Here is a 16,357-nt window from a genome sequence, read left to right as displayed (position 1 = left end):
CACCATACACACTTACATACACCATACACACATACATACACCATACACACGGACATACACCATACACACATACATACACCATACACACTGACATACACCATACACACACTGATACACACTGATACACACATACATACACCATACACACATACATACACCATACACACATACATACACCATACACACTGACATACACCATACACATACATACACCATACACACATACATACACCATACACACTGACATACACCATACACACATACATACACCATACATACACCATACACACTGACATACACCATACACACATACATACACCATACACACTTACATACAGCACACACACTGATACACACATACATACACCATACACACTGACATACACCATACACACATACATACACCATACACACTTACATACAGCACACACACTGATACACACACACTGATACACACATACATACACCATACACACATACATACACCATACACACTTACATACAGCACACACACTGATACACACACACTGATACACACATACATACACCATACACACATACATACACCATACACACATACATACACCATACACACTGACATACACCATACACATACATACACCATACACACATACATACACCATACACACATACATACACCATACACACATACATACACCATACACACTGACATACACCATACACATACATACACCATACACACATACATACACCATACATACACCATACACACTGACATACACCATACACACATACATACACCATACACACTTACATACAGCACACACACTGATACACACATACATACACCATACACACTGACATACACCATACACACATACATACACCATACACACATACATACACCATACACACTTACATACAGCACACACACTGATACACACACACTGATACACACATACATACACCATACACACATACATACACCATACACACTGACATACACCATACACACATACATACACCATACACACTGACATACACCATACACACATACATACACCATACACAGATACATACACCATACACACTCACATACAGCACACACACTGATACACACATACATACACCATACACACTTACATACAGCACACACACTGATACACACATACATACACCATACACACTTACACACAGCACACACACTGATGCACACATACATACACCATACACACAGCACACACACTGATACACACATACATACACCATACACACTTACATACAGCACACACACTGATACACACATACATAAACTATACACACTTACATACAGCACACACACTGATACACACATACATACACCATACACACAGCACACGTACATACACCATACACACTTACACACAGCACACACACACTGATACACACATACACATACAATACACACTCACATACAGCACACACACACTGATACACACATACAATACACCATACACACTCACATAGAGCACACACACTGATACATACATACACATACCATACACACTCACATACAGCACACACACTGATACACACATACATACACCATACACACTCACATACAGCACACACACATACATACACCATACACACTCACATACAGCACACACACTGATACACACATACATACACCATACACACTCACATAGAGCACACACACTGATACACACATACATACACCATACACACTTACATACAGCACACACACTGATACACACATACACACTCACATACAGCACACACACTGGTACACACATACATACACCATACACACGCACATACAGCACACACACTGATACACACACAGTCACTCATACACACTCACATACACACATACATACACCATACACACATACATACACCATACACACATACATACACCATACACACTTACATACAGCACACACACTGATACACACACACTGATACACACATACATACACCATACACACATACATACACCATACACACTGACATACACCATACACACATACATACACCATACACACTGACATACACCATACACACATACATACACCATACACACATATATACACCATACACACTTACATACAGCACACACACTGATACACACACACTGATACACACATACATACACCATACACACTGACATACACCATACACACATACATACACCATACACACATACATACACCATACACACTGACATACACCATACATACACCATACACACATACATACACCATACACACTTACATACAGCACACACACTGATACACACACACTGATACACACATACATACACCATACACACATACATACACCATACACACTTACATACAGCACACACACTGATACACACACACTGATACACACATACATACACCATACACACATACATACACCATACACACTGACATACACCATACACACATACATACACCATACACACTGACATACACCATACACACATACATACACCATACACACATACATACACCATACACACTTACATACAGCACACACACTGATACACACACACTGATACACACATACATACACCATACACACTGACATACACCATACACACATACATACACCATACACACATACATACATACACCATACACACTGACATACACCATACACACATACATACACCATACACACATACATACACCATACACACTTACATACAGCACACACACTGATACACACATACATACACCATACACACTTACATACAGCACACACACTGATACACACACACTGATACACACATACATACACCATACACACATACATACACCATACACACATACATACACCATACACACTGACATACACCATACACACATACATACACCATACACACATACATACACCATACACACTTACATACAGCACACACACTGATACACACACACTGATACACACATACATACACCATACACACATACATACACCATACACACATACATACACCATACACACTTACATACACCATACACACATACATACACCATACACACTGACATACACCATACACACATACATACACCATACACACTGACATACACCATACACACACTGATACACACTGATACACACATACATACACCATACACACATACATACACCATACACACATACATACACCATACACACTGACATACACCATACACACATACATACACCATACATACACCATTCACACTGACATACACCATACACACATACATACACCATACACACTTACATACAGCACACACACTGATACACACATACATACACCATACACACTGACATACACCATACACACATACATACATACATACATACATACACCATACACACTTACATACAGCACACACACTGATACACACACACTGATACACACATACATACATCATACACACATACATACACCATACACACTTACATACAGCACACACACTGATACACACATACATACACCATACACACATACATACACCATACACACATACATACACCATACACACATACATACACCATACACACTGACATACACCATACACATACATACACCATACACACATACATACACCATACACACTGACATACACCATACACACATACATACACCATACATACACCATACACACTGACATACACCATACACACATACATACACCATACACACTTACATACAGCACACACACTGATACAAACATACATACACCATACACACTGACATACACCATACACACATACATACACCATACACACATACATACACCATACACACTTACATACAGCACACACACTGATACACACACACTGATACACACATACATACACACATACATACACCATACACACTTACATACAGCACACACACTGATACACACACACTGATACACACATACATACACCATACACACATACATACACCATACACACTGACATACACCATACACACATACATACACCATACACACTGACATACACCATACACACATACATACACCATACACAGATACATACACCATACACACTTACATACAGCACACACACTGATACACACACACTGATACACACATACATACACCATACACACTGACATACACCATACACACATACATACACCATACACACATACATACACCATACACACTGACATACACCATACACACATACATACACCATACACACATACATACACCATACACACTTACATACAGCACACACACTGATACACACATACATACACCATACACACATACATACACCATACACACTTACATACAGCACACACACTGATACACACACACTGATACACACATACATACACCATACACACATACATACACCATACACACATACATACACCATACACACTGACATACACCATACACACATACATACACCATACACACATACATACACCATACACACTTACATACAGCACACACACTGATACACACACACTGATACACACATACATACACCATACACACATACATACACCATACACACATACATACACCATACACACTTACATACACCATACACACATACATACACCATACACACTGACATACACCATACACACTGACATACACCATACACACACTGATACACACACACTGATACACACATACATACACCATACACACATACATACACCATACACACATACATACACCATACACACTGACATACACCATACACATACATACACCATACACACATACATACACCATACACACTGACATACACCATACATACACCATACACACTTACATACAGCACACACACTGATACACACACACTGATACACACATACATACACCATACACACATACATACACCATACACACATACATACACCATACACACTGACATACACCATACACACATACATACACCATACACACATACATACACCATACACACTTACATACAGCACACACACTGATACACACACACTGATACACACATACATACACCATACACACATACATACACCATACACACATACATACACCATACACACTGACATACACCATACACACACTGATACACACACACTGATACACACATACATACACCATACACACAAACATACACCATACACACATACATACACCATACACACTGACATACACCATACACATACATACACCATACACACTGACATACACCATACACACATACATACACACTTACATACAGCACACACACTGATACACACATACATACACCATACTCACTCTGCTGCAGAAGAGCCGGCTCCCGACGCTGGATGCAGAAGAAGATGCAGAAGACAGTGCTGAGGAAGGTGATTAATTAAGGACTAATTAAGCTAATTGGATACTTACAATTGCTTAATTAGTCCCCAGGGGGGGGTGCCGCGGGGATTTCTCCTGAAATCATCAATTTTAGGAAAAATCACGCTTGCTCAGGAGGTGCGCAAAAAAATACCTCCCGGCGCGTGTTTTAAAACAAAACACGCGCCTAATAGAATAGCAAAAAACGCGCACCTGCAGGAAAGACCTCGCAGGTGCGGGTTTTTTATCTTTTCTCGCTGCCTATTGAATATGCCCCATAGAGCAGCAGCTTATTATACAGCGCTGTACAGAGAATGCTGCATTATACGATACAGTAGTCGCCCTAATGAACCACATACCTGACAGCCCGACGGGGCTGTATACAGTATGTTGATATTTGGGGTGTACTGTTCTGATAGAAGATTCACCTGTTCTTTTTATGCCCCTTTGAGCTGTGAAACAGAACGACATGGAACAATCGGAGTAATTTGTGGGGTAATGGGCTGTTTTCTGCCCCTTCTTCTCCTCAGATGTCCTCTCTGGCTTTTCTCTGTCCGTAAATATCAGTAACTTGGTCAGCCGACTGCGAATCCCGTACCCCCAGACTGGCACCTGGTACCTGAGCCTGCGCTCTCTGTGTGCCACTGAACATGGGTGAGTTCTCCATGCCACAACGATACGTGTTTTATATGTGTAGATATTCAAAGACATAGGAGCAATACTGTGCCCCCTTTGTTAGTGGTATTTATCACCATTATGTACCTTTCCCCCACGTGAGCGTGCGTAACACTGATTGTGTCCCCGTGTTAGGTGGACCCCATGCGGTAATGTCAGCGCAGAAGTAAACCTACGCACTTTCTTGTCTCCGTGTATCAATGAGTGTGGAGCGTACGGACAGTGCAAACTACTGAGGACCAACAACTACCTGTACGCCGCCTGCGAGTGCCGGGCAGGTAATGGAAACGGTGGGGTTATGATGTCACTGAGCAGTTATTATGTAACAATAATCTCATTATGTCATCAGGGAGGGTTATGACCAATCTGTGAGGGTATCAGACTTATGTGTACACAGTCTGTGCTAGCTGGGCATTCCCAAAGGCTGAGGGTACCTCATGTATAGTCCACTTCTAGTACAAGTGGTTTCTCCAGGTGACATCACTAAGCCACGCCCTCTAAGGGCATCACCTGGAGAACTCTGGACCTCCGCTCAGGTAGCCGGAGGTCCAGAGTAGTCTCAGTAAATACCCTGCACAGCGTGTCTGGGGAAACTGTGCCGCAGCCTGCTAGGATACACCGAGACTCTTATTGATGGTCTGGCGGACTGGAGACGCAAACCTTCATTTGCTGATATGAACTTTTGATATTTCTTCTTCAGTGTCCATAGGGGGTCCACAGGGTTGACCTTGGGGTATAGCTGTATCTGGATCCACGGGCACCACACAGTTAAAGCTTTAGCTCCCAGGATGCACTGGGTCCACTCTCCCTATAACCCCGCCCCCGAGCCACAGGCACCTCAGTTTAAGTTGGTGCCCGGGCTGGAGTCGGGTCACCGTTAGCGCAGGGGGTGCTGATTAGCAGCCCCTAAGTTTAATTTATTTTAAGAGTTTTCATTTAATTTGATTTATTTTTTAACTCTTCAGAGTGGCAGCGTTGGACTGTCCATTGGATGTCCAAGCTGCCGCTCCTACATTCCGCCGGCACCACGACGCCAGTACAGATCTAGGCAGGACCCCAGAGTCTGTCCTAGCCGGGCTCTGGGGGAATCCCATGACTGCTGCCGCATCGCCGGGGAACAGGTAAGTCGTGGGTCACGTCTCCTACCTCCGGGGAGAGACCGGAGACGCTAGCATTGGCGGCGGGCTCCCCCTCTCCGGAGGCATACCCTGTGTGTCCACTAGACCACCAGGGAGTTATGCCGGCAGTGAGAACCGACGTCCCGGGGGTTAATTGCTAGCCAGGGGTGGCAACCTTCCCTGTCTAGCGGCTCCTCCCCTCAGCTCAGTGAGCCATTCCGCTCGGTCTGGCATCGCTGAGCTGCTTCCTCCTACGGCCACTCCTCCCCTGAGGTCTCCGGCGGCCATCTTACTCTCATAGTGGCAGCGCAGATCTCTCGGGCAGCGCGTGGACCACTGGACTTCCAATAGTGTTGATATATATCTGTATATATATATTATGAGTCTGACGAGGAAGTTGAGCGCTCCGCGGCTCCTGCAGACGCTGTGTCGCAGAGGTAAATAAGGAGGATTTATCACAGGATGGACTGTGTGTGAGGTGCCATCAATTACCTGGTCCCTCTAACGGAATTAGTATGAAATACCGCCGGCCCCATGGCCGGCGGTTCGATTCTCGTCAAGCGGCAGCCCGACATCAGCAGAGTTCCGAGCAGCGGAAGCCCGACAGTGCTGGAAATACCGATCGTGGATAGGTGAGTATCCACTAACCTAACCTAACCCCCCTAACCCTCCTTAGGGGTGCCTAACCCTAACTTCCCCCCCAAGTGCCTAACCCTAATCCCCCCTCTAACCACCCCCTTCCCCGCTGCCTAACCCTAAGTCCCCCCCGAGGGTGCCTAACCCTAACCCTCCCTCCCTCCCCCTAGCCTAACCCTCCTGGGGGGTGCCTAACCCTAAGATCCCCTCCGGAGCCCTAAACCTAACCCTTCCCCCCCCGCGGCTGTCTGCTCGTGGCGCCCGGCATCACTACGATCGTGATGACGGTCTCCCGGCGTCGGGGAAATGCGGGCGTCTACATCTAGACGTCCGGCATTTCACCCTTGCCGGGATATGACAGTCGGGAAGCCAGCTGCCGGTATTTAGGCAGTCGGCTTCCCGATTGCATACCTCTCTTAACACCCCAAATTCGGGACTGGACCCTCCTTGGGCAGTGTTTTCTCAGGTGCTGGCATCCATTGCGGACCGTCTGGCGGTCCCAACTGCTCTCCTTCATAAGGGGTTACCCCAACCAGCCATCCTCCCTTCTCAGGGTATACCGTAATTATTGCAGTCTTCTCCTGGGCCTTAGACTGTTAGTCCATATACGTGGTTACATTATATATATATTCAGTCTCCTCCGGTGACTCAGCAGTCCGTCATTCCCTTTCAGGGAACCTCAGGCGGGGCAACTACCTTGGGTGGATGTGTTCTCTAGTTCAGTCCAGAGTTTGGCTGCTTCATCTTCAGCATTTCAGACTATGCTACGGAGTGACAGCCTCAGACGGCGTCTAAACGCCCTGTTATGTCAGCCCAGCCTACGCAACTGTCAGACTCGGATGCGTCCTTGGATGATGGGGAATTGCATGAGGACTCTGACTCGGATTCCCCTGTCCAGGAAGTGGAAACTAAATCTTCCATTAATGTGCTGGCATTGGTAAGGGTGGTGCGATCCATTCTTCATATATATTGGATGACGGACGGGCCCCTAAATCTAAATACCCAAATTTCAAACAGGCAGAAGTGACTTCGGCAGTTTTTCCTCTCTCTGACCAGCTGACTGATCATGTGGCGGAGGCCTGGCAGTCGCCTAGTAAGAGGTTCCAGCCACAGAAACATTTAGCGTCTAGTTATCAGTTTCCTGCAAGTCATTGCAAAAAGTGGGAAACTCCGCCTGTGGTGGATTCTCATGTTACTCGCTCAATCAAGAGCGCTACCTTGCCTATGCCCTCTATCTCATCCCTAAAGGATCCCACAGACAGGAAGGTGGAGACTTGTTTAAGATCATTCTATTCTGGTAGGCAGACTGAGAGGAAGCAAACTGACACAGCTCTTGCCGGATTCCCCAATTAACCCTTCAAATTGGTGCTGATTTCATGCCCACACCACCTCTTCAGGGACTCCCACATCCCCAGTACCCTCCGGTGCAACTACCTAACCTACAAGGTGATCACGCCGTTTGCTCTCGCCTCCTCCTCACACAAGGCCTACCAACAGCGTAAAAACCGCAGCCTTGAGTTAGAGCCACCCACGGCCCGTCATGCCCGCCACTACTGACGGCGCTGCTCTCTGCAGCTCAAGGGAGAGTGCCGCTACTCCGCGATACCCGGTCCCCGGACCCCGCTCCAACATCTCCCCTCAGTACTCTGGGTGGTGATAGTGCTGAAGGCCGCGGCTGACGGGAGGCCGCCATCTTGACTCCAACCTATCACCCCTGCCGCCGGAGCCGAGCCCTACGGCGCCGGGTGGGTCCTCGCTGCCATACCTCACTCAATCTCGACCCCCGCTCTCCTTGGTGCCTCCTGCTGATCCCGATGAGCGGTAGGATCACACGTTTCCTTCCAGACGGGGATCCGCCATCTTGGTTGAGGCTCAATCAACTCCAGCCACTGTTATTCACAACAGAGCTCTGGTTGTTGCTGTGACTGCCCATATGTGTTCCCACCGGCATCAGTAAGCACTTGAACCCCCTTTGGAGACTTGGAGCCAATGATGTACTAGAGCCCTGTACATGGAAACTGCACCATTCAGTTGCTGACTCACATACAGCACATCAGGTATCAATCATTTCTATTTTCATAACCTGGAACAGTGGCCTGCACATTATACTCTCTTTGGTCTCTGGGGCTTCTTTTAGCTACCTACTTGCAATATTCCACCCCCCTTCCCATGGCCTATTGTCATTTCAATAAATTCCTGAGCGACTTTCATCAATAACCCCCTAAGAGCACCGAGGCTATGCCCTCCTGTGGTTCCTATCTCTATCTTCGTAGAGACTCTACAATCCAATCCCATTTATTTTTGTTTACAAACTTCCATAATCCCGGGACTGATATTCCTACTCAACCCGGCCCCAACGCCAACTATACAGTTTTGTTGCTCTCCCGCTGCTGGGATCCCTATCTGTGCCACCATGAATAGGTCAAACACTAACTCCAGGAAAAAAGCAGGAGGAGATAACTCCCAACATTTCTCTAAAGGTGACAAACCCTCAACAGCCGTCTCCCCTCCCTCCCCTCACCTCTCTCAAAGTGACGGAGATGAACTACCCTCCACGGCCCTGTCCACTAAGGAGAACATCTTGGCTTTGTGATCTCTTATTACAGATCTAAAAGACTCTCTAGAAACCAAACTTGACAAAGCTATTTCAAATATCAAATCGGATCTTTCTTCACTATCTACCAGGGCCACCAAATTCGAATCTCATCAAGACGCCTTTCACAAATCTCAAAACGAGGTTCATAGGGACCTAGACCATATTATTCAAGATCTTGCCGACCTCAGTACTAAAAATGAGGACCTGGAGAACCGTGAGAGAAGAAATAAACTCTGCATATGAAATATTCCAGAGTCAGTGACCTCAGATAACCTAGAGAATTACCTCCATAAAGTCTTTGCTTCCATTCTTCCTGACCTAGGCTCTCACCAATTTCCACTGGAAAAGAGCCCACCAAGCCCTCCAGCCTAAACCAAGAGATGGTGAACCCCCTAAGGACGTAATCATACACTTCCTCAGTTTCAAGGAGAAAGAAAGAGTTATTGTACATGACATGGGGTTTACCCCTTTTTGGAGCCATAACATCAAATTGCAATTTTTTTTCAAGACCTAGCTCCTATTACAATTTTAAAGAGAAGGGCTCTTCGCGACCGAGGGATTCGCTACAGATGGGGCTTTCCCTTCAAACTGCTGATCGACTACAATGGGAAAACGATTGTGATTAGACATCCCAAAGAAGGTAAAGATTTTCTCTCCCACTTAGAGGACTCTGACCCTTCTCCCTCTTTGTCAGTAGACACTTAAGGATATGGATTGCCCTCTCCTCATTACAGGACTGCCCAAAGACAATCGGTCAATCTAATCATTGAAGACGCTCCTGGTCATGTGCTGGGGATTACCTTCTTCATCGCGGAGCTCCTGACTTCATCGTGAGCCTCTATACTGGAGAACACATTATATCCTTTTTTTCTGCTAGAATTATTTTATACTATATCATTTATAACTATACCTGTTATCTTTGTTTTATCACCTGATATATAAACGGGTTCTCGTTCTGCACTGTTATATACCTATCAGTCTGCAAACCAAAATAGTTACTAGACTGCAATATACAGTCCCCATATGAATAGCTCCAGTTTCTTCACAATATGATCCTTTAAACTCACAGATTTCTCTATTACCGGGTATATACCTTATATGTTGTACTATATTACTATATGTTATTCTGATCTGTACCCATTTCATAGCTTTCCCACATGGATCTCTACACTCTTCCCCCTCCCCCCTCATTTAAATAATCTTCAATGATTTTTTTTTACTAGAGTTTATTAGGTCTTTCTGTTTCATTGCCCCTCCCTTTTTTTTTCTTTTTCTCTACTATATAACCACAAAATGGAGGGCGACAGTTCTCCAACGCTCCCACTGTTCCCCCTATATCAATTAGACATATTAAATTATATCAAAATATTCATTTCACAGTTCAACTCTAGTTGAACTAGGTAATTGGGACTACCCTCCCTTCTACCTTTTTGGACCATATTGTCCTGACCTCAGTGTGCGTTTTCCTCTGCAGGACATGAGGAATCCCCACCCGGTTCACTTCCCCAACCCTTTCCCACCCCCTTTTTTTTTTTTTTCTCTTTTATTGTTGCTTTGTTTGATTCTTTCTTCTTTGTCCCTAGGCGATTCGGGGACCCAATATATCTATTTTATCTGTTGCTCTACCCCTCTCTTTTGAAAAAAGAAGAGGGAACTCCATCTACCCTACTTTTCCTAACCTTTCCAACTCCCAATCCTATCTCAATTTATTCATCACTGCTTATAATACTCTACCCAAATGCCACTTACTTTTGCTTCACTTAACGTCAAAGGACTAAACACCCCTCAAAAAGGCTCCTCATTTTTTCAGACCATCCGAAGTCTCAAGGCTGCAATTGTGTTGCTCCAGGAAACTCATTTTAAGAAGTAATCACACCCTTCATTACACTCTAAACGATTCCCCACAGTATACTACCCCTCCAGTAACACCAAACACAATGGAGTGGCAATCCTAATCAGCAGTAGACTCCCTTTTACTCTAAACTCACAGACTCGGATGGACAATATATCATACTAACAGGTAAATTGGGTGATTTGGAATGTACAATTGCTAATATATATGCCCCCAATTCAGACCAGTCCTCATTTTTCAAATCCGTTTTCACTAAACTAAATAAATATAGGATGGGCAACCACCCCATCGGAGGACACTTTAACACTATTCTCGACCCTGTCCTTGATAAAACTCCTGCCCCTACTAAGACGCGACCCTGTCCATCATCTCGATCCCTAAACAAACATCTTCAGGAATCATGTCTTTTTGACACATGGCGCGCCCTTAACCCCACATCTAGAGATTTTACCTTTTTCTCGATACCCACCAATCTTACTTGAGAATTGATCTGATCCTTAGTTGCAACTCTGCTTCCAAGCATATTGTCGATTCTTCCATTGTTCCCAACCCATGGTCAGATCACTCCATTGTCACCACGACTTTCGATTTCCTTGACATACCGCCATCACGTCCCTCGTGGCGCCTATACGAAACCTTATTGAATATCCCAAAATTTCAGGAAAAGGTGAAATCTGCCCTAGCAAACTACTTCTCTTTAAACACCGACACTGCTTGCAACCCCGTGGTTTGGGAGGCTCATAAGGCCGTTGTCTGCGGACATATCATCAGTTACGGCTCCTTCTGGAACAAAGAACGTAGATCTCAAATAACTTCCTTGACCAAAGACATTGCTCATCTAGAAACCGCCCATAAACGCCAGCCATCCCGCACCATATATAATAAGCTGACCTCTGCCAGGAAGACCCTTACTAACCTTCAGGCTGAAAAGACTGAACAAACCCTACGTTGGCTTACTCAAAAATTTTATGAGAAGAGTAACAAAGCGGATTCCCTATTGGCCAATCGTTTAAAAGCCCGGAAAGCCAGAACTGCTATCCCAATGCTCAAAGACGACCATGGCAACCACAGTACAACCCAGCCACTAACAATTCTCTATTTAAAAACTACTAGGAACGTCTCTACAATCTTCCCTCATCCCATGACCCCCCGACCACTTCTTTTTCTGATTATCTTACCTCTTGCAACCTCCCTTGTATAGACAACTTCACCTCCGCCTCCTTAAATGAACTCATATCCGAGGAGGAAATTATAGCGGCACTCAGGACACAAAAACCTTCAAAAGCACCTGGACCTGATGGCCTACCAATGTCATATTATAAAACATTTCAGTCCTCCCTAATACCACACCTTACCATGACCTTCAAATGTATATTAGACGGCTCTTTTTTCCACCCAGACATGACTAAAGCCACTATCACAGTCATCCCCAAACAAAGACCCTCTTTCGGTGCCCAATTATCGACCCATTTCATTGCTTAACACCGATCTAAAGTTATTTGCCAAAGTAATTGCAAATAGACTGAACCCCTTCTCCCCTCCTTAATTCACCCTGACCAGGTGGGTTTTGTCCCGTCCAGACAGGCACTAGATAATACTAGACGCACAATCAATTTAATTCATTATGCTAACACTCATAAACTCTCCTCTGTGGTGCTTGCCCTGGATGCAGAGGAAGCCTTCGGCAGAGTCTCTTGGCCGTTTATGTTCCACACATTACGCCAATATGGAATACATGGTAAATTCCTGCAAGCTATTCAAGCCCTATATTTTAACCCTTCTGCGGCGGTCTCGGCAGGGGGCCTGCTTTCCGACTCAATTTCAAACGGGACTCGAGAGGGATGTCCTCTGTCACCCCTAATATTCGCCCTTATTATAGAACCACTTGCCACTAGAGTACGGGCCAATCCTGACATATGTGGCGTCAAGGTCCAGCACACCCAATACACCCTCTCCGTATTCGCAAATGACATACTCTTTACGCTGACTAAACCACTCATGTCTCTTCCTAATCTATTTTGCGAGCTTTATATATATGGCGAGCTCTTTGGATACAAGCTTAACCACACCAAATCAGAAGCTCTCCCCCTCCACCTCACCAAAAATACTAAATCTTTATTAAAATCAAATTTTAATTTTATCTGGAAATGAGATTCTCTCAAATATTTAGGGGTATCAATTACTAAATCTTATGATTCCCTATATAGAACTAACTATCCTCCCCTCATCAACTCAATCCACAGAGACTTACAACAGTGGCAGACATACTTTCTCTCCTGGGTGGGACGCATTAACGCTGTAAAAATGAATATTCTCCCCAAGCTACTCTACCTCTTCCAGACATTACTAGTTCCTGTCCCATCCCACAAACTACAAACCCTCCAAACCTCACTCTGCAAATTCATTTGGAACAGCCGGAAACCCCGGATTCGCCGTGATATTCTCACCAAACGCTCCTTGGAAGGGGGATTGGGGCTACCTATCTTACATCGTTATTATGATGCAACTCGCTTGAGTCAGATGACTGCATGGCACTCCCCCCCGACATGTGAAACGATGGGTTGACTTAGAAAGCGATATACTAGATATATATTCAGCTTCCTACCTTCCCTGGTTGCCTCGTAAACATAGGCCTAGATCCTCCCTCCTATTCCCCACCATCGCCTTGATGTTTCATAACTGGGACTCCCTAAACAAAAAACTAACCCTCTCATCACATTCCTCCCCACTAACTCCCATTTGGAACAACCCCGTGTTCTCTCCTGGTCTATCTCAATCAATGGCCACTCCCTGGATATCTGCAGGCATCACCAGGTTCCATCATAGAGTTGAGGCTTTCTCCCCAATGTCTTTCGCAGAAATCCAAGACAAACATGGACTTCCTCATAAACTTCATTACCAGTACCTACATATACGCCACTTTATTACCTCGTCCCTCCCCAGTGGTTCTCATTGCAAACCTACTCCCATGAAGAGACTATGTATACACAGACCCAATGACAGGGGAACTATTTCACACCTATACCACTCTATACTAACACCAGAATCCCCCCCGCTTGAGCCACAAGAACAGGCTTGGGAACTAGACCTGAGTCTATCTCTTGGAGAAGAAGCATGGGAATGCATATGCCTGGTTATTTCTGAATGCTCTATTAGCATAGCCATCCGTGAAAATTCCTACAAAGTGTATACTAGGTGGTACCTAGTGCCAGAGCGCCTTCAATGAATCTACCCTAGCTCTTCGGCTCTTTGCTGGAGAGGTTGTGGCCAACTTGGATCCTTCTTCCATATATGGTGGCCATGCCCCTTAATCGTCCTGCTCTGGAACATAGTGCGTACCCTACTATCCCAAATTATTTCTACCCCACTCTCATATACCCCAGCAAATTTTTTGCTGTGTGCCCCGATCGATGATCTTCCCAATATCACAAATCAATTGGTACTTCATATAACCTGTGCGGCAAACTACCAAATTGCCCGCAACTGCAAACAACCTAACACTCCTCCCAAACAGGGACTCGGAAATAGAATCTGGTTCATAGCCAAAATGGAATACATTACCAGTTTAAGGAATAACAGTGTTAGGAAGTTCCACTGGATTGGCGTCCTTGGTACACTTATCAGAACTCCCCTCTCCCAGGTCTTGGGTAGCACCTCCCAAGGTTTCTCTTTTCCTTATCTCTCTCTTCTCGTGATCACCATTTCCCACCCCGGATCGCCCCCTACCAATTTATTTCCTATTTTCTTATTAGAACCCCTCACACCCTTTTGTTTTTAATTTATTATTTATCCCACCCAATCTCCCCTCACCCCATTTGTAACTTTATTCATGATTGATCTTCTTAACGACGAAATGTTGTGTATTTTAGTAATATTTGCTACTAATTATTTGTAACTATTGTACTGCAGTTCAATGTTTTGGACAATGTTATTCTATTATCTGATCAATTCTATTCAATAAACGAATACAAAAAAAAAAAATCAATCTATGCTCTCTCAGGGGCGGTGGCCCATCCGTCCATGGCCATCCCTTGGGTGGCTAAGGCCATTGAGAGCTGGGCCAATGTACTGGAAGATACCTTTCCTGAGGAAGTTCCGGAGGTTCAGAGAGCTTTAGTGGGACAGATGAGGGATGCTGCTTCCTATATTGGAGAAGCGTCTT

General features: G+C 44.7%; 1 protein-coding gene across 1 annotated transcript in view; it reads left to right on the top strand.

The window, feature by feature from the left end:
* The window catches only part of TMEM8B (transmembrane protein 8B), a 135,138-nt gene that overhangs the window by 97,337 nt on the left and 21,444 nt on the right, over positions 1 to 16,357 (top strand). Inside the window, exons 8-9 of the mRNA XM_088453524.1 lie at positions 5,849 to 5,972; positions 6,129 to 6,271. Of these exons, the coding sequence (XP_088309650.1) occupies positions 5,849 to 5,972; positions 6,129 to 6,271 (267 nt within the window). The remainder of the gene's footprint in view (positions 1 to 5,848; positions 5,973 to 6,128; positions 6,272 to 16,357) is intronic.

Source organism: Taudactylus pleione, unplaced genomic scaffold, assembly GCF_031769625.1.
Source record: "Taudactylus pleione unplaced genomic scaffold, aTauple2 ptg000580l, whole genome shotgun sequence".
NCBI classification, from domain to species: domain Eukaryota; kingdom Metazoa; phylum Chordata; class Amphibia; order Anura; family Myobatrachidae; genus Taudactylus; species Taudactylus pleione.
Note: the sequence above shows the minus strand (reverse complement) of the source record. Positions and strands in the feature narration are given on the sequence as shown.